This window comes from Colletotrichum costaricense (genome assembly GCF_030867565.1).
Source record: "Colletotrichum costaricense strain IMI 309622 chromosome Unknown Scaffold_7.1, whole genome shotgun sequence".
Classification (NCBI taxonomy): Eukaryota; Fungi; Ascomycota; class Sordariomycetes; order Glomerellales; family Glomerellaceae; genus Colletotrichum; species Colletotrichum costaricense.
In genome coordinates, this window is record NW_026848236.1 from 800,087 (window position 1) to 818,867 (window position 18,781).

General features: G+C 53.7%; 7 protein-coding genes across 7 annotated transcripts; 4 read left to right on the plus strand and 3 right to left on the minus strand.

Moving 5' to 3' along the window:
• Positions 1–469: 469 nt before the first annotated feature.
• Positions 470–3,180, plus strand: CCOS01_07473 (uncharacterized protein; the record flags this gene model as incomplete). The annotated part of the gene is made up of 8 exons (XM_060455638.1): positions 470–561; positions 832–956; positions 1,024–1,224; positions 1,278–1,825; positions 1,882–2,155; positions 2,208–2,380; positions 2,433–2,610; positions 2,666–3,180. The coding sequence occupies 8 exons, from the start codon at positions 470–472 to the stop codon at positions 3,178–3,180; spliced, it is 2,106 nt and encodes a 701-aa protein (XP_060313530.1).
• A 706-nt stretch (positions 3,181–3,886) lies between these two features.
• On the plus strand, positions 3,887–5,691 carry CCOS01_07474 (amino acid permease; the record flags this gene model as incomplete). The annotated part of the gene is made up of 3 exons (XM_060455639.1): positions 3,887–4,071; positions 4,136–5,193; positions 5,252–5,691. The coding sequence occupies 3 exons, from the start codon at positions 3,887–3,889 to the stop codon at positions 5,689–5,691; spliced, it is 1,683 nt and encodes a 560-aa protein (XP_060313531.1).
• A 164-nt stretch (positions 5,692–5,855) lies between these two features.
• Positions 5,856–6,923, minus strand: CCOS01_07475 (uncharacterized protein; the record flags this gene model as incomplete). Its single annotated transcript, XM_060455640.1, has 1 exon — positions 5,856–6,923. The coding sequence occupies one exon, from the start codon at positions 6,921–6,923 to the stop codon at positions 5,856–5,858; it is 1,068 nt and encodes a 355-aa protein (XP_060313532.1).
• A 1,072-nt stretch (positions 6,924–7,995) lies between these two features.
• CCOS01_07476 (uncharacterized protein) lies at positions 7,996–8,685 on the minus strand (the record flags this gene model as incomplete). The annotated part of the gene is made up of 3 exons (XM_060455641.1): positions 7,996–8,233; positions 8,301–8,480; positions 8,537–8,685. The coding sequence occupies 3 exons, from the start codon at positions 8,683–8,685 to the stop codon at positions 7,996–7,998; spliced, it is 567 nt and encodes a 188-aa protein (XP_060313533.1).
• Positions 8,686–9,612: 927 nt separating this feature from the next.
• On the plus strand, positions 9,613–11,490 carry CCOS01_07477 (uncharacterized protein; the record flags this gene model as incomplete). Its single annotated transcript, XM_060455642.1, has 1 exon — positions 9,613–11,490. The coding sequence occupies one exon, from the start codon at positions 9,613–9,615 to the stop codon at positions 11,488–11,490; it is 1,878 nt and encodes a 625-aa protein (XP_060313534.1).
• Positions 11,491–12,337: 847 nt separating this feature from the next.
• Positions 12,338–13,867, plus strand: CCOS01_07478 (argininosuccinate lyase; the record flags this gene model as incomplete). Its single annotated transcript, XM_060455643.1, has 3 exons — positions 12,338–12,392; positions 12,466–12,877; positions 12,937–13,867. The coding sequence occupies 3 exons, from the start codon at positions 12,338–12,340 to the stop codon at positions 13,865–13,867; spliced, it is 1,398 nt and encodes a 465-aa protein (XP_060313535.1).
• A 2,324-nt stretch (positions 13,868–16,191) lies between these two features.
• On the minus strand, positions 16,192–17,493 carry CCOS01_07479 (uncharacterized protein; the record flags this gene model as incomplete). Its single annotated transcript, XM_060455644.1, has 1 exon — positions 16,192–17,493. One exon carries the CDS (start codon positions 17,491–17,493, stop codon positions 16,192–16,194), a length of 1,302 nt encoding a protein of 433 aa, XP_060313536.1.
• Positions 17,494–18,781: the final 1,288 nt, after the last annotated feature.

An 18,781-nucleotide genomic window follows, 5' to 3' on the forward strand; every position in this document is an offset into this window, starting at 1 on the left:
GGCATCGGTAGAGTGTCCCGTTACAGTAATTGGTGGCTAGAGTGCAGGCGGGCCAGGAAGCCGAGTCAAGGAGCAATCTTCGGCCCAGTGAGCCGAGCTGAGGGGCCCTACTGCTCCGCGCTATCGGTTTATCAAGCAGTGGGAAGAAGGCAAAGGTCTGGTATTAGTCAATGCCGAAAAGAAATTAAGAGATTTTTGAGAAGAAAACAGAATGCCACGTTCAATTAAGGAGAGAGTGAACTCAAGCCTGAGTTGAGCGGAGATACTGACTTTGGGATGACTTGTTCAAAGCACGCTAAGGTGCGCCACAATCATCACTGTGGCTGGAATTGGAGATGCAATCAACATGTCTCCGCACCTCATTCCATCTCGAGATTGACAATTACAAGACTTCAACGAGAGAAACTAGACAACATAGGGCAAATGCACCCATGAGACCTTTTTGTGAATAATTGAAAATACCGATGTGATGGCTGGCGAAGGCGAGAGTCCAAGCAGCTCAGCCGAGCAAGAAGCTGAGACGGCAAACTCTGTCCCGCGCGGCAAGCGAGCGAGCAACGCGTGAGTGCAGCAACCTCCAGGCTCGGCATTCTCGGATGTGAGAGCAGGTATCAGTCAATCGGATTCTAATGATAATTCAAGTTGTACGCGGTGCCGTGAACGGAAGGTGAAGTGTTCGGGCTCATTACCTTGTGCGAATTGCCTGCGCAAGTCGGTGGAGTGCGTCTTTGATAAAGAAGATCGGAAGGTTGTCGTATCCGAGAGGTAATCCAGACCCGCTTTTACGTGTCTTTTGTTTTTCTTTGAAGCCCAACATCTAACTATCCAAAGGTTTCTTAACGAGTTGAAACGCAAGTCGGGATATGGCGTCGAAGGGGAAATATCGACTTCACCAACAGCGAAACGATCTCGACGTCATCGGTCTACGTCGCCCGCTGATGCTGGCCTTCGTGATGGTAAGCCTTCATCTTGTATCGCGTTGCTTAGTGGGATTTCACTTATCATAATAATTGCTACATGTAGTGGTTGATGAAACAACAGCACCAGTGTTGATAGAGGTCGGCCACGGAGCCTCGCCGCCGGCACGTAGTTTCAGTCTCGACGACGGCACGACTATCGTCGGCGGTGAGGATGACCCGGAAGAACGCCGTGGTTTCTCGAACATGCGGAATCCATTAGCGAGCGGACCATCAAAGTTCCTCACGGATGCAACAGGTAGAAGGAGTGAGTAACTACTTGGCGTCATCGTTGCTTCTTTCAATCTAAGCGGCTTACAGGATGGCTTGGGCCTTCATCAACTTGGGCATACAGCCGACAGGTACTAAACATGATCCAGGGTCATCTCGGCCAACACGAATCTCCAGAGGTTCCTCTCAATGTTGATGCTGAAGCATTCAAGCTGGACTGGCCCTCGTCTAGAGACATCACCCCGCAAGCCACAGTTGACATCCCCTCCCTAGACTATGCTCTCTATCTCACGAATACGGTCAAGTTTCATCTCGGGCAGACATACCATCTCTTTGACGAGGAAAGCTTCATGACTGGGCTTTACGATCTCTACAGAACAGGACCGAAGCTGGAACCGACGGTAGATTCCAGATTGTGGTATATCCAATTCCTCATCATCATGGCTTTCGGGAAGGCTCTTTTAGTTCCTGGAAACCCAAATCAGACCCCTCCTGGAAGTGGTTTGGTGACGAGGGCTCTCGAGCTGCTTCCTGATGTTCATGGACTATATCAAGACCCTGTGCTATCCGTAGAGATACTATGCGGTCTTGCTCTATACTTGCAGTCGGTCGACCACAGAAACAGTGCTTATACCTACGTGAGTTGATGGCCAGCCTTTAGTCACTTGCCGAGCCTTGTCGCTGATTTTAGCAGATCGGTCAAGCATTTCGGATTGCCATTTCGCAAGGGTTACACCGAGAACCACTAAGAAACCAACTTAACGACAGTGAGGCTAACAGAATCCGCTGCGTCTGGTGGACCCTGTATATCTTAGACCGCAAGATGTCATCCCTTATGGGCGCTCCCAATTCGATACAAGATAGCGACATCACCGTTCAACTGCCAAGATCAGACCCGGTTGTTCACAAGTATAAGGCACTCGGAATCCACGTTGTCCTGTCACAGCTGCTTGCCAAGGTTTTGAATAGTGAGTTTAGAGAGCCCACATACAGGACTGGAACTCTCTAACCGAGACATAGCTGTATACGGCGTAGACGGAAAACTCGATCCTTCCTTTCTGAAGAGTGTCCAGGAAGTTTTAAGAGACATGGCAAGGCTAGCACCTCAGCTTACGGCGGGGTTCGAGTTCAAGTTCAACAACTCTGAACCTGCGTCCAGGGTTTCCGCTACACTGAACTTATGTTATCACCAAGTAAGTGAATTTCGAGAACCTTACTAAGTGTCTGGAAGCTGACTATCTCAAGTGTGTCGTTCTTGCCACACGCCCAATCCTCATGTGCCTCTTACAAGATGTTCTAGGAAGGCGAGGAAATTTGAACAGAGGCCTAGCGAGCCCAATCAAAGCACTCTTGAAGACATCATCAGATTCGGCAAACAAATCGCTTCGGATTCTGTCAACATTACAGTCTCAGCACCTACTAGGTAGGCATACATATGATCTACGAGCGGTCCTTACATGAACTGATGTGCTAGTCAGAATCTTTCCTCCCCTTTGACTTGGAGCAGGCGTTCTCATCAGCTTTCGTTCTTACTTTGATGACCTCCATGCCAAGTCTTTCCGAGCGAGATAACCGCTATATGCAAACTACGACTGATATCCTTGATACCATGATCGCGCGCGGTAACGTTGTGGCCCGGTGCCGGAAGGAAGAGCTCGAAAAGCTCCAAGAGATGCTGTGTCTCGCTCAACGTCAGCTCCATGCTCCACGGTCAGTTGCAGGTGACGGCAGCAGCGGTATGCAGGCTGAGAATCAGTCTTCACTGCGCATAGACGCTGGTGACCTTTCATTATCAACCGAACAACCCACAGAAGCCGGCCCGGCTACTGGCAGCACAACAAATGGGCTCGCTTCAGAACAAATGCTGTCCATAGCGGGCTTGCTCGATTGGGAACCGAATATGGCCGCTTTCGACGACGATCAGCTCGCGGGGAGTTGGTTATGGACCGAGGCGATTGCCCCGGATTTTGATTTTAGCGGGGGCTTGCTATGATTGACTAATAGGATACTAGACTGACCCTCGGATGTGTGATTCCGAAATCAGGTCTGGAGGAATAAAGACAGCTTACGAAACTAGGCTCGCTGACAAAAGACACGCCTCAGAGATACGGTCGGATTTGCAGATAGAGACAATCTAATCCCGCGGGGTAATCGTCCCATCGACGACGGCCAACAGCCGGCTTCAACACGTAGCTCCATATGCAGGTACCAAGGTAGTGAAGGCGCCAGGAGAAACCTTGCAACAAGCCCAAGTTAGATGGCGAGACTCTTATCAACTAAACTTGAACAAGACTCCGCGACATTCCAGTTCTCCAGATAGGGGCCCGTCCGAGTCAGTTGACTATCTGATACCAGCTTGCGGGTTGACAATCCGAGGATTTCTCCCCGCGTTTTCGACGTCTCGGGACCCACTCCCGAATCGCTTCCCCGGACCCACGGACTCGAGATAGTGACCAAGGCTGGGGTGTCAAGGACTTATCCGGCAATTGACTAAAGTGAAGGCTCCGATTGTAAGACTTTGATATAACACTGGCTGTTCCGGCCTGGTGCTTCTGGGTTCATACAGACACAGGAACTGGTCAACTTGGGTAAACTCTTTGAGTCTCTGTCGAGAAACAACACTCCGAAAATTTGGAGGTTGCCATTTTTGCAGCAGTAGACACGCCAACTCTAACAGTCCAACTTCAGACAAGTCAACGATGGACCAAGAGAAGATGGAACCTGCGGGCTTGGAGAACCTGTGCCATCAACAAAGTGCGAAGATCGGCCAAGTCGAAGATCCATACATCCAGCCCGGCTATGACCTTCACAAACGTCTCGAAACGCGCCATGTCACGATGATTGCGCTTGGCGGTGCGCTTGGAACAGGATTGCTGATTGGAACGTAAGCTGTCTCCCCGTACGAAAAATTACCGCCCAGGCGTTCGTTCTAACTCACCAATTTACAGAGGCTCGGCTCTAGTCAAGGCAGGCCCAGCCGGCATCCTCATCGACTACTCCATCGTCGGCTGCATCGTCTTCCTCGTCATGGCCGCCCTCGGCGAAATCATTTCCTACATGCCCCTCTCCCACGGCTTCGGCGGCTACGCGACACGCTTCGTCGACCCGGCTCTCGGCTTCGCGACGGGCTACTGCTACTTCTTCAAGTACCTCCTCGCCACGCCTAACCAACTCTCTGCCTTTGCCCTGATCATGAAATTCTGGGTAGGGGACCGCATCAGCCCGGCCGTCTTCATCACCATCGCCCTGGCCCTGATTCTCCTGATCAACAGTGTCAGCGTCAAGGCCTTTGGCGAGTTCGAGTTTTGGCTCTCATCTCTGAAAGTGGTCATCATGATTGGCGTCATCCTGCTGCTCTTCATCCTCGCCGTGGGCGGCGGTCCCACCGGCGACCGTCCCGGCTTCAGGTACTGGTCCGACCCGGGTGCTTTCGCCGAGTACAAGGTTGATGGTGCCCAGGGCCGTCTTCTCGGGGTCTGGAGCGCCATGGTGGCCGCCGTATACGCCTTCTCCGGCACGGAACTCGTCGGCGTCACAGTCGGCGAGGCCAAGAACCCGCGTCTGTGCATGCCAAAGGCTGTTCGCCTGACCTTCATGCGCATCGTCTTCTTCTACATCATCTCCGTCTTCCTGCTGGGCATGGTTGTCCCTTATAACAGCGCCGAGCTCGTCTTCGCAGCTAAGGCCAAGACCAGTGCTGCGGCCTCGCCGTTTGTGGTGGCCATCACCATTGCCAAGATTAAGGGGCTCGATCACGTCATCAACGGTTGTCTTGTAGTGTTTGTCTTTTCGGCTGCGAACTCGGACATTTACATCTCGTCTCGCACGCTGTATGGCATCGCTGTCGATGGCAAAGCCCCTCGTATCTTTTCCAAGACTACCAAGGCCGGCGTGCCCCTCGTGGCTTTGGGTCTATGTGGTGTCTTCTGCTGTCTGGCGTACATGTCTGTCAGCTCCGGTGCCGCAACCGTCTTTGGCTACTTGACGAACGTCGTCACTGTCTTTGGTAAGTCTGCCTTGATGCTTGAATGGAAAGACCAACACTAACGCGTAATGTGCCATAGGTCTGCTTACATGGATGTCTATTCTCGTCTCCCACATCTTCTTCTGCCGCGCCCGCACCGCCCAACGAATCGATGCTGCCTACATCCCGTATCGCGCTCCTCTGGGCTCTTGGGGCTCCTATGCCGCCCTCGGCTTCCTCATTGTCCTGACCTTGACTAAAGGTATCGAAGTGTTCGTCGGCACTTTCGACTACAAGAACTTCATCGTTCAGTACATTGGGATCTCTGTCTACCTGATCTGCATTTTTGGGTACAAGATCTTCAAAAAGTCCCATCGCGTTCGGGCTGAGACAGCCGACTTGGTCACGGGCGTGCCAGCAGAGACTGTTGCCGAGGAGAGAGCAGCGGTCGAGGCAGAAAGAAGGGAAAAGGAGGTAGCGATGGGGAAGAAGAGCGCATTTGCTAAGGTTTACCGGAAGGGGTTCTCATGGCTATTCTAAGACGAGTTGATAACATGTAACACTCCCATGCGAAACCTAAGGCTATACGCATTACACATAGTCAGTAGCATAATTTGGGCGAGTCGAATCTTTCAAAGCGGTCAGTTCGTTCCGTGTATGGGACATTTATGTGTGCAAGTTCCCCCATCGATCTCTCGACCCATTCAGATCGGGTGCTCAATCACAACTTTCTCCAGCGAAGCACCGCCATAGGCCACTCTCTGGATCTCCCGTAACCCGGCTTCGCCACCCTTGACAACAGTAATATTGGGGTGCTTCGGAGCCCTTTCGGCAGAGCCCAGAACATGTTCCATGACCCTACGCAAACGAACCGGAAATTCAGGGTCTTGCGGGTGACCCATGGCACCGACGCTACCAACGGGCCGGTAGCACGTGCAGAAACCAAAAGCCGGATCATGGGGCACGGGTTGCGTGCACGCAAGCTTGATAGACTTTTCCTCGACGCCTCCAGACAAGCTCCTACGGAGAAGCGTCGGCGTAGACGTCTCAGGGTCGGCGTTGGGGCCATGCAGACCGCTGCCAACAGTATCGAAGCCGGTAGTCAGGCTCACGCCGATATCCTTGGCAGCAGCGCGGATATCGCCAGTCACATCGGGGCTTTTATAGTCGAAGCAATGTGTAGCCCCGAGCAGCTGTAGCGCGGCGTGGTTCTTGACGGACGCAGTCGCGAAGATGGGATTGAATCCTGCCGCCTTTGCGAGCTGAATGGCCGCGACGCCGACGCTGCTGGCCCCGCCCCAAATCAGTATCGGCTTGTCGGTGCCATCAGTCCCGGTGACGCCCGCGGCGGGGAAGGCGAAACCGAGAATGTTGAAGATGGCGTCGGCGGCGGTCTGCGTCGTGAGAGCCAGGCCCCCGGCGTCTTTGAGAGCGAGGCCGGGAGGCAGCTTGAAGACAAGATCACTTTCGACGATGGCCTTGTCTTGATGTGTGCAAGCCGAAGATCTTTGGGGAAACCCGACAGGCGAGATACCGAGAACGGCGTCGCCGATTTGCAGGGTGGATTCGGGCCCGACTGCCTCGACGATGCCGGCGAACTCGAAGCCGGTGACGAAGGAGTTGAGGCCTACGTGAAAGAAGTTGAGATCGCAGGGGTTGATGCCCGAGTACTTTATTGAGACGAGGGCTTGAAGTTTTTGAGGTGTGTAGTCTTCCGTGACTTGCTTAATGGTGAGTTGGCCATCGGCACCTAAGTAAATTGAGCGAGACATTTTTTTGTAAGTTGTTGTTCTTGGTGATGCTAGTAACTTAGCTCATCTTAACATGAACCTTTTGCAAAATTGTGAGGTTTTATATCTGACTATTTAATAATCAAACGATATACGAAGAGCCCGTATGGCTCGGCCTGGACATCACAATGGGCCGCGACCACCGGCGGTTCCCATTGTCAATGTCCGTTTCTCTCGGGATTATGAAAGAATGCTGTCGTTGCGCCGAACCCCCCATGGCACCGGACTTAAGAACGTGCTGGGGTTGTCTAAAACGGCGGCAAATAGAGTGGATTTGTCTATGTGATCGATCAATCGAAAATGATGAACCTTGGACAAGGCCGGAAGACAGACGATACTGCGGCCGACCGGAGCTACCCGGGAAGCTGATCCGGAGTAGCCCTTCGGTTCAACGCCGGTACTTTCGGAGTCCGTGGCTAAAGATAGGCTAGAGGGCTTGCGCACAGCATGATCAGACTCAGCTTGATGTTTAGGTTTCAGTCAACTCTGCAATTTGTTCGTTGATGGTTTTTTTTTTTTTTTAACTGTAAAAAACCTCCGCATCAGAATATTATGTTCTACTAAGTCCACCCGGTTGGCAATCACCAAGAAAATAGATTTTTTAGCCCATGCAATTCTACAATACCTGATGGAGAGAAGTTTTCCTCGAAACGATAACCCTTAGTTGTTGCTGAACGTCGGCTTCTTCAACAAGTTGCACCGAGCAACCGACGAGCTTTACAAGCTGAACGAGCTCAGGTTTGCATACAAGAGGCAAAGTCGATCTTTGACATCATCAGAAAGGGGAAGAAGCCCCTACTTTCGCGGATTGAGCTATAGGATTTTTAGTTTCGTGCAATTATTTAGCTAGGGTATCTACGGGGTTGCATAATTATCACCGATATGGCAATTCCAACTTGTAAGTTCTTCATCTCCATCACCAAAGTTCAACAGACCAAATCAAATAACCCTCACCCCTCCAGACTCCGTGGTTTGACATCCACAACCTTGTAGATCGAGCTGGATGCCTGGAGCACAACCCACGTTCGAGTTCTGCACACTTTGCAGATCTGGATCAAGCACCCGGAGTCTGTTGCTTTTCCGCGACAGGCGGTGCAACAGGCGCATACTGCGACGGCACGAGACCGCCTCCAGGCTGCGGCGAGAAGCCCTGGATCGTCCCGTCGTACGGCCTCGTGGCGACCTTGTTCTTGCAGCTTGAGCAAGTGTAGTGCATGTCCTCACACCACCCCGCGATGCAGGGCACGCATGTGAGGCAGATGCAGAGGAGGCAGCACAGAGCACCGGCAACCCTGAGGAAGTCCGCGTGTTAGCTAAACTGGTTCATGAAATACTCCCATAGAATCAAAATTAACTTACATTTGCATGGCAGTACCCTCTTTTGCAATGACCGTCTGCGTCCGCTGTTTGCAAAAGGGGCAGTCGATCCATTGCGGCTCGTCGCCTAGCATATGCAACGGCGTGACGGTCGCTGGGTTCGCGAGGGGGGTAATGGTCGGACCGCCCTTTTGTTGAGCGGGCATTGGTGTTGCTGGTTGTCTGCCCAATTTATCAGTATTTTCTAAGAAGGTGACGGTGTTCTAGGAGACACTTACTCAAGCTGCACTAGGTTCGCTGGCATCTCTCTGGCAGGGGCAGGACCGCTTCCTTGCACAGTAGATGTCACTGGTGATTCTCTCTCATAGGCTGGCGCCGGCTCTTGAATGTCGATCGCCGGGGGAGGAGCAGTCTTTTGTTCCGACATCTTTGATTTTGAGGTCTGCTTAGTGGTGTAAGATGACGAAATTGATGAATTGTTGGGTATCACGGCTGTACGGTCTGTAAGTCACTACGAATGACTTGGATAATTGAGGAAAAGTTGAAGGAAGATAGATGAATGTTGAAGAGAGAGACTAAAGGAAGAAGATGATAAAATACAGACTTTTGAGATGACGAGCACTTGTTCCTTTTCGACTTCATGTAAAACTCTCCCTCCAGGTAAGATTGCCTCCAGTGCGCGTGAGCACTACCAAGGTGGCACTAACAGCGGCACAGCATCACAGGAATCCACAATCAGGCAGAACCGTAACATCGACAACGATCGCCATTGGTGCTTACGGGAATAGACTCGCTTGGCAGGGGACAGATGTCTCTCCCGGGTCGCCCCCCCAAGGCTCTACGAGTTGGTGTGGGCGGCGCAGCCCTACAACCAGGGCGATTGCGCCTCGTGTATAAAATGTGAGGGTTGTGCCGTTGTGGTAACCAGGGGCAGAGCTGAGAGACACCCCGGGAATCTTACACCCACGCGCTTGGGATGACCAGATGATAGGTGGTCTTACCTGCCTAATGCAGTTTCAATGGCGAAGCAATATCCGATGTTACACCACTTGCTCCCGTCCTCCATAATGATAGAGCAGGGGGAGCAGACATGACGATCGGATAGCGCAGCCTTACTTCGACTTCACGAATCCAATGACTTTTCTGACACAGCCTCTTTCTTATGCAGTAGCGCTCCTTTGAACTTCATCACCACTCTAATTCAATGATCAAAAGTCGGTCCGTTGATGCAGCTGGGAGTCCACGTTCAGGACATGTTGATGTAGTCCCACCAACCCACTGGCCTCTTTGAAAGTCACCCCAGATGGACTGAGCATCCACAACTCCAACATCGAATTGCCATCGCAACCTCAAGATGCGCTTAATCAAAGCTTCATCCATACACAGCAGCAGCCTCCAGCTCGTCGACTTCAACCCCGATCAGCTCCCCCGGTACGCCATTCTCTCGCACACCTGGGGCGACAACGAAGTCATCTACGCCGATATTAGAAACGAAAATGCCGCCACCAAACCGGCTTTCCAAAAGGTCCGCTATAGCTGCATCCAAACCCTGGCAGACGGCCTCGAATACGTCTGGATCGACTCATGCTGCATCGACAAAAGCAGCAGCGCGGAGCTCTCCGAGGCCATCAATTCCATGTACGAGTGGTACATGAAGTCAGAAGTCTGCTACACTTACCTCTCTGGCGTCCCCGCCACCGTCGACCCTGTCAAGACGGACGGCGCGTTTGCCTCGTGCCGGTGGTTCACGCGCGGCTGGACGCTTCAGGAACTAATCGCCCCGGCCGAGATGGTCTTCTTCTCCGAGGACTGGGTGAAAGTCGGAGAGAAGACGACGCTGAGCAGGCCTCTATCCGTCATCACAGGCATAGACGAAGACATCCTCACGGGCCTCAGACCCCTCGAATCAGCGAGCCTCGCCAAGCGCATGTCCTGGGCAGCGCACCGGCAGACGACGAGACCAGAAGATGTGGCCTACTGCCTGATGGGCCTCTTTGGCGTCAACATGCCCATGCTCTACGGCGAAGGCGACCGCGCCTTCCTCCGCCTCCAAGAGGAAATCATGAAGCAGTCCGACGACCAGTCTCTCTTCGCCTGGGTCGACCTCTCTGCCTCAACCGAGACCTACCACGGCCTGCTGGCCAAGTCGCCGGCCAACTTCGCCTATTCCAACTCCATCATGCCTTACCAGGACTGGGAGCCGCGGCCGCCGTACTTCATGAGCAACCGCGGCCTGCGCATCGATCTACCCCTGACGCTGCGCGACCAAGACATCTTCGTCGCCGCGCTCGACTGTCCCGCGCCGCCGGACTACGAAGACTCTACTTTCCTAGCAATCTACCTCAAAAAGATTTCGAGCGGCGGAGATCAGCAATTCGCCCGCGTGCGGGTGAACCAGTTCGCCAAGGTCCAGGAGCGGGGGAACAAGCAGACGCTCTACGTGCGGCAGACGTTCAACGGCGTCGCGGACGCGGAAGGTGTGTTTCCGCAGCACATCATCCAGCTCCGAAAGGGTCCGCCGCGTGACCAGTACTCGGTGCTGAATCTCGTGCACTCCAAGGAGGCCGACAGAGGGGACCGGCCGGCGGCGTGCACGTCGAGCAGGGGTTCCGGAAGGGACTTGATCCACACGGCGACGGGGAAGACGATTGCTTTCCGCATCCCGAAGGCGGCGGGCCAGCTCGCCGGGGCCGTCACATTCGCGCGGACGGACGGGTCCCGGCTGCTCATCATGTTCGGGTCCACAGACGGCATCCGAGCCGGATTCCACGCCCGCGAGCTACCGCCTCGTTTCCCGGGCATGAACCAGAACCAGAACCAGAACCAGAACCAAGCAAATAGTACGAGCCCATCAAAAGCAAAGGAGAACCAACAACAAGAACCACCAGAAGTCACCTTCTCATTCGACGACTTGCAGACGATGTTCCGGCCGACCCCTGCGGGCGTCGACGTGGAGCTGGAGCGGTTCCGGGTGCGCGTCGACGTGGAGACGGTGATTGCGAACGCGAGCAAGTACCTCATGGCCGACGTGCTCATCGAACCCGTCAACCGGCCGTGGGACCCGTTTGAGCCGCTGGACGCGGCTCTCGGATGGTACGAGGGGGCGACGGGGCGGCAGAATCGGGGGCAGGCTGCCGCAGCTCAAGCGGCGACGGCGCAAGCGATGGCGACTACTAGTACTAGTGTGAAAACGAAGAGAGCCTCTTCTGGGTGGAGGAGGTTGATATCGTGAGTTATGTCTGGCTTCGATGAGATTGCATGTTGCGATAGCTAGGACACAAGAGGACTTGGATATGGAGGAGGGAAAAGGGGCACATGAATCGAGGGAGATACTACATGGCTGAAGAGAGTATACTGGCGTTCAAGGTGTACATGCTAGCATTCTATAGGTGATTGAATTTCAAGAATTAAGATAGGGCAATATGCCCCCTTTGATGTCATAAAGTCCGGTATCATGTTCAGTTAATAACGGTATCAAGAGTCAAGCTCCGAAATCTCTCCCTCTTTCCTTGCTTCAGGGGCCAACCTAAAAGGCATCAGCGACTTACAGGTAGAAGTCCCCTTATCCTCTCTAAGAGCCCTTTCCACAACCACCATCACCACGTGCCGGCAGCAACGGCGTACCAGTGCCGCCAGAGATGGTAGAAAGGTCAAGATCAGTATGTGCTGACCTTGCGGTTGCTGACATTGCACGCGCTGACGATGCACGTGGCTGGTCCGCAACAGGTGCAATGATCAAGGTCCAACTGCTTCAATGCTAAGGCATGGAAGAGATAAGAACTAAAACTTGACCATGGTGGATTAAAAGAGAGGTGATCCTGGGAAGCCCCCTCTTGAACTCGGTGGTGATAGGTATTGCTATCGCAAGGTACCGGGTAACTTTCGTCGACTCATACCATCCATCACGTGACCCTCAATGACTCACCAATACAGAGCTCTATCACTTCTTAGGTAATCGACATAAATTGGAACTCCCTCCGATACGGAGCAGCTCTTAGCTAACTTTTTTTGAAGTTACTCAATTCAACCCCTCTAGATACCCCATATACCCCCCCCCGCCAGATACCAACGCAGTCATCATGGCACCTGGAAAGACGCCTGCAGAGAACATGCTTTGGGGTGGCCGCTTCACAGGTAAGCTTGTTTTTCCCCCAATAAGTTCAATTGGCAAGTTCAATTGCAGTTGTGCTAACCCAGAAATGAACAGGCGGCCTCGATCCCCTCATGCTCAAGTACAATGCGAGTATAGGATACGACAAGCTCCTGTTCAAGGAGGATATCCTCGGCAGCATCGCGTTTGCGCGCGCCAACGCAAAGTCCGGCATCATCACCAACGACGAGTTTTCCGAAATCGAGAGGGGACTCCGGGAGGTGCAGAAGGAGTGGGAGGCTGATACCTTTGTCATCATGCCCAACGACGAAGATATCCACACTGCCAACGAGCGCCGGCTCGGCGAGATCATCGGCAAGGACATCGCCGGCAAGCTGCACACCGGTCGCAGTCGCAATGAGCAGGTCGCCTGTGACATGCGCCTGTGGCTGAACAACCAGATCAAGGAGATTGAGAGCCACCTGGTCGCCTTTATCGAGGTGATTGCCGCCCGCGCCGAGGCGGAGGTGTAAGTCTGAGCATCACCCCGCAAATCCGGCAACCTCCCCTTGCTGATCTTTCAAATAGTGGCATTCTCATGCCTGGATATACCCATCTCCAGCGCGCCATGCCGGTCCGGTGGTCGCAGCACCTGCTGTCGTACGGCTTCGCCTTCCAGAGTGATCTCGACCGTCTGCGCGAGGTTTCCAAGCGCGTGAACAGGAGCCCGCTCGGCGCTGGTGCTCTCGCCGGCAACGGCTTCAACATCGACCGCGATATGATGGCTGAGGAGCTGGGCTTCACAGGCCTCCTGTGGAACTCCATGGGCGCCGTTGGCGACAGAGACTTCGTCACTGAGTTCCTGCAATGGGGAAGCATGTTCATGCAACATACTTCTCGATGGGCCGAGGATCTCATCCTGTACTCCTCTTCAGAATTCGGCTTCATTTCAATCGCCGATGCGTACTCCACTGGAAGTTCGTTGATGCCGAACAAGAAGAACCCGGATGGCTTGGAGTTGTTGCGCGGAAAGGCTGGTCGAACCTTTGGCCACATGGCCGGCCTGATGATGACCCAGAAGGGTCTCCCCAGCACATACCAAAAGGATTTGCAGGAGAGTTGGGAGCCCATGTTGGACCACGTCAAGACCATCTCTGATAGTCTTCAGATCGCACAGGGCATTCTCGTCACTCTGACCGTCAGGCCAGAGCGCATGAAGGCTGCCCTGGACCCTTTCATGCTGGCTACCGATCTGGCTGATTACCTCGTACGAAAGGGCGTCCCCTTCCGCGAGACGCACCACATTTCTGGCCGATGCGTCGCCGAGAGCGAGAAGCGCGGTATCCCGATGAACGAGCTCTCGCTGGAGCAATTGCAGGCTATTGACAGCCGATTTGGGGAGGATGTTGCGCAGACGTTTGACTATGAGAGGAGCGTCGAGATGAGGGCGTCCAAGGGTGGTACGAGCCGGGCCAAGGTTCTGGAGCAGGTCCAGGTTCTTAAGGGCATGCTTGCTTAGAGAGGTGTTTGATAGCTGGGACTCAAGAAGGGCAGGTTCTAGAGGGATTTAAAAAAGGCGTATTGGTAGAAAGGTGTTAGGTTCCGAAGTAGCCCATCGGGGGGACTAGAAGGTTGAGGTGGTTTATCAAGGTGAATTTGAGCAAGCGTGATCAAAGACTGAGCGAGAGCGGCTCCGCCTACTTGGCTGGCCTGGGCCAAGCCTCGTCCAGTTTTTTTCTGGCTCTCAACGGATAGAAAAATAAAACAGAATCACATACTTATCAAACAATCACACTGTTCAAGCATTCACCAATTGCTATTAACACTGATCATTTTTGAGATAAACTTCGAGATCTCAGTGTTATAGAATAGCCTTTCTCTTCCTCGACCAGGTTCATAGTCAAGCTCAATGGCCTCAAGATGAGAAAAGCTTAGTAGACACAACCTTGCCCAGATCTCGTGGTAGACTACCTGCCAAGTAGCCCAAGGTAAGTATTAGCGTACCGATATGTGAAAGACGAAGAGAAAAGACCCGACCCACACAGCCACTCACTGACCGCCGTTTCCCACGGTCCCCCTTCCCCGCCCCTCCTTCCGGCCCCAGAACCCGGCCGGGTGCTTTCCCACCCCCGTCCTCTGCGCAGCGTGGCGCCGTAGCCTCCCTCACAGGCTCACAAGCTCACAGCTATACGTGAGAAGTCCAATCGGTTCCAATCGGGTAGAAAAGTCGGGCAGAGGAAGGAAATCGGCTCAAACTCGCAACTCTCTAATTTTGAGGTACAGGAAATGTACCCGACCTATCCTTCGAGTTACATCGCTCGTCACCAAAGATTCTCAGGGACGAAGAATGCACCGAAAAAGCGAAACTACCCGCTAATTATCGCGCCTTGCTGTAAGGTATCATTGTGCCATTCAGTCGTTGGAGGAAGGCTCGCACTCTTGGGAGTCAAGTATCATACCTGAACCGCTGTAAGCGAATGCGCTTGCTGACCCTGCCTATTCACCATCATTCGATTCTTTAGTATAGTTGTACACATGCAATTCGCAGACGCATAGACACAGCGTGGAAGAAAAAAAAAACACGTGCAAATCCCCCCCCGTCTCGTAAATTCGGCCGGCGAATCGGTGCCCCCCCCCCCCAAAAACACCCCGAGACTCGCCCCGCCCCCCCCCCCCCCCCACCTTCTTCCTTCCCCGAACCCAATGACGAGGGAAAAGCAAAGTACCCGACCTCACCTATGATCCTCTGTACCTAAGGTAGGTACTCCTCCGCACTCTGTACTCCGTATCGTACTCTCGCAAACGCAAAAAGACAGAGGTGCTGATAATCCAATGAAAACCCCGCTGCTCACCGAAAAATAAAGAGGCAAAGCGATGTCGCCTCCCGAACACGCAGCTCAAAGTCATTCGCCCATGGGGCCAGGCCTTACAACTCTGGCCGTGCCAATCCCCACGTTTCTCCGTTCCCCCGTTTTCCCACAATGAAGGTAGTAGTTCCCAAAGTCCCCCTTCCGGACCCTTCTTGCCTTCCATCCCCCTCCCCGAGTATCCGCGCCATCCTCCAACCCAGCGCCAGCCCAGACTCAGCCAGCCCAAGATAGGGTAGTTGGGTAGGCACGCTGGCGCGGTAGCGTAGCCTCCCATCCGTAGGTCGCCCGCCCATTTCATCCCGCTGATCCGCTGCACGTCATCACCCATCGCTCCCGGTGCCATCGCCATCGCCATTATCAAACACACCGCCCTTGGGGTACGGTAGGCATGAGTCCCGGCCCATGATTGAACATGAAAAGTTTCGCCTCCCCTCCCCGCTCGGCAGAAACGCCTCCCTACCAGCGGCATTGGCTTGGTGCGGCGTATGACTTGTGATGGCAGTGGTGTCCTGCCGTCTAGGTTGGCGAGCGGTTGCCACAGGCAGGTCAAATCCAGGAAGTACTCTGGTTTGACACTAGACACGTGGGAATGGCTTGGGAACACTGGCATGTTGGCCCGGGAGCGTAATGGGTAATGGCGCAAGTAAACATTTCATTAGAGCTGCGAGGCTCTTCTATGGAAACCCAGTCTATCATAGGAAACCAAAACACACACGCACAAAATCATCCATCACTCGTGCTGCTCCGTAACAGAAATGTAAAAAACAAGATGCTGGTCGTCAATCCGTCATCGTCGTCAATCTATGCCATCATCCCTGTATGCTCGTCGTGAAACATCAGTGTGCGCCGATAAGAGGCCTCGTACTGCGGCGAAGAGACGAGACCAGACGCTGTATATCGTTGTGGTTATTATTCATGGTTGTTGTAAAACGTATAATGAGTGCCTTGAAATCGACAGGCAATCATGGCCCGCTCATGGGCTAGGACTAGGGCTGGGACTCTCGTACTCCATAATCTCGATGGAGTAGTAGGGAAGCTCTCGCGCCAGCGTGCCGCTGTCACAAAAGAATAAAGTGCCTTCAACCTCACTCTCGGGCTCCTCGACTTCGTCGATACGAGGCGGAGGTGGGTCTTGGAATAGGATAAAGCTGTGCCTGTGGCTGTCCCCGTAACGTCGCCGGAGTCTGCGTGCGCTGGAGCCAACATCGTCTGCGTCGAGGGGTGTCATATCTTCGTGGTCAGAGTCGCTACGTTCTGATATGGTGCGCTTGCCAATGCTAGATCCGTGGGTCCGCCGCTTGCGCATCTTCAGCTCCCGTTGCATACGCACAAACTCGCGGTGAGCCTCATCGGCATCTAGGTCGTTATCCGAGCCTTCAGAGCTGCTTCCATCGAATCCGAGATTCCTCATCTCCTGAGTGAAGCCAGGAGGGAGCCCTTTAGGTGGCGGTGCCCGTGAGCGAGAGCGAGCAGATGACGGGGAGGAGAAGCCGGAGGGGGCAATGGTGCCGCTGCGGTCTTGATCCATTGGGTCAAAGTCGGAAAGCTCTTCCAGTGTGAAATTCGCCTTGACAGTCGAGGTGGTGGTAGCGGTGACAATGTGGTGAATCTCTTGGATAGGAGGGGTGGCCAGAGACTCTGATTCCGAATCAGAGTCAGACTCCTCGTCTTCGTCTTCGTCTTCTTCCTCCTCATCCGATTCTTCTCCAGAACTGCTGTCGACGGCCATACGGGAGGCCGGCATCGGCACAGACCTCGGAGCGAACATGGAAGCGGACACGGATGCTGGCACCGGGGTAGGCGTTGGAGCCGGGGCTGGAGGAGCAAAGCGCATAGGCGTATCGTCGTCCGAGTCTTCCGATTCTTCGTCGTCTGAATCTTCATCTTCGTCTTCATCATCGCTGTCTTCATCTTCGTCGTCTTCTTCGTCATCGTTGGTCCTGGGTCTTACGTGAGGTACCTGGCGTTGTTCAGATTCGGGTTCGGACTCGGATTCATCCTCTTCATCAGACTCAGAGGAGTCTTCGGAAGAAGTGCGGGGTGACAAGTGAGCAAAGCGATTAGAGGGCGTAAAACTGAATTCGTGGCCATTGCCAGTAGGCTGAATGCTGGAGTCATCCAGTACGATTTGGTGATGCCATTGCGGCAAGTGTCGTGCAGCGAACTTACGATTCGCCATTGGCACGGTGGTGGTAGGGGTATGAGGGGGTGAGTTTGGTCCTCCAAGAGGGCCCAGCATCATGCTGGGCGTCGCCGGCCGCGACTTGCGAGGCATGCTTAATGGCGCCTGCGATACGGCAATTGAGGTGATGCCTCTCTGATGCGCCTCAAGGGCCGATTTTTGTATCTGTGGCTCTAGTCTCCTTTGTGTGTTGGTGATTTATCGATCGTGTCTTTGTTGCGGAACTCGGGTTTTTTCTCTCTCTTCTGTATCCCTCGAACTTGCGGGGAAGATAAAGTTGAGCGGGCAAATGAGATCAGATCAGCTCCAAGGAGCGACAGCCAGTAGATCGGCTTGGTTATGTGATTGGTTCCGATGAAGGTGGTATATCAAGTGAAGTAGCAAAAGTCAAGGCGTCAACACCCAGAGTAAGAACCTCCGACAAGGAGAAGAGGATATTCGGCTGAAGCTGTAGGTTGTCATGATAGATCTGGCGGGAAATGCTTGAGATTGAGCGAAAGCGCGCGGGAGGAAGCGGACCAGTTCGAATGCACTCAAGGAGCAACACAAGCCAGGGTCTCTTCTAGGAATGGAAGCACAGTTCAGGCCACTGGTAAGTGACGGAAAGTCCCCAATGTTCGTTCTCTTTCGAAAGAGAAATCGGGGTTTCCAACCAGCTGGATGTCGCTGACCCGACACTGACAAGAGAGACAGCGGGGAGGAATGTTTCGGGGGAGACACCGTGGGATGTGCGGGATCCCGGGTGTGGGGTCGACGAAAATCGGGCGGGCGGTGACGATAGGACCACGGGCTTTGTCCAGGGTGACCAGGGACTGCCTTGTTGAGGGGCTGCGGGTAGCAGTACGAAATGGCTGATTGAGAAGAAGAAGAAAGGCCACAGGGTGGTGCACTGCGCACGCGAGCAGGAATAGTACCAGTGAGGTGACTTCGGCTGCTGGCCTAGGGGAATGTATTGGACGGAAGAGAGTTGGGGAAAGTCGAAGACAAGCGTGGGGGACCTGGGTCAAGAAGAAAGGCTCAGGAATTTGTCGGGCAAGAGGTGCGTGGGATGAATACCGTGGAAGAACACCAGAGGAACGACAACAACAGATTGCCGGAGCAAGCAATTCCGAGTCTGAATCCGAATCTGAGTCTGGCTGGGTTTGTTGTGATGCGTTGTCGTCTCAAGTGGAATGGCAAGCCAAAAGGACGGACTGCCGATTGTATGATTCCTCGCTGGATTCTGGATTTGTGGATGTCCGAGCTGTCGGTGGTAATGGAGGTGGTGAGCAAGTCTCACGGTGTTGCTTGAATTAACCGTCCAAAATGTGTACTAAATGACTCCCGTGATAGGCCGAGAGCGGGTCGTTGGCACGGCCAGACAGTCCCGGTCTTATAGGTG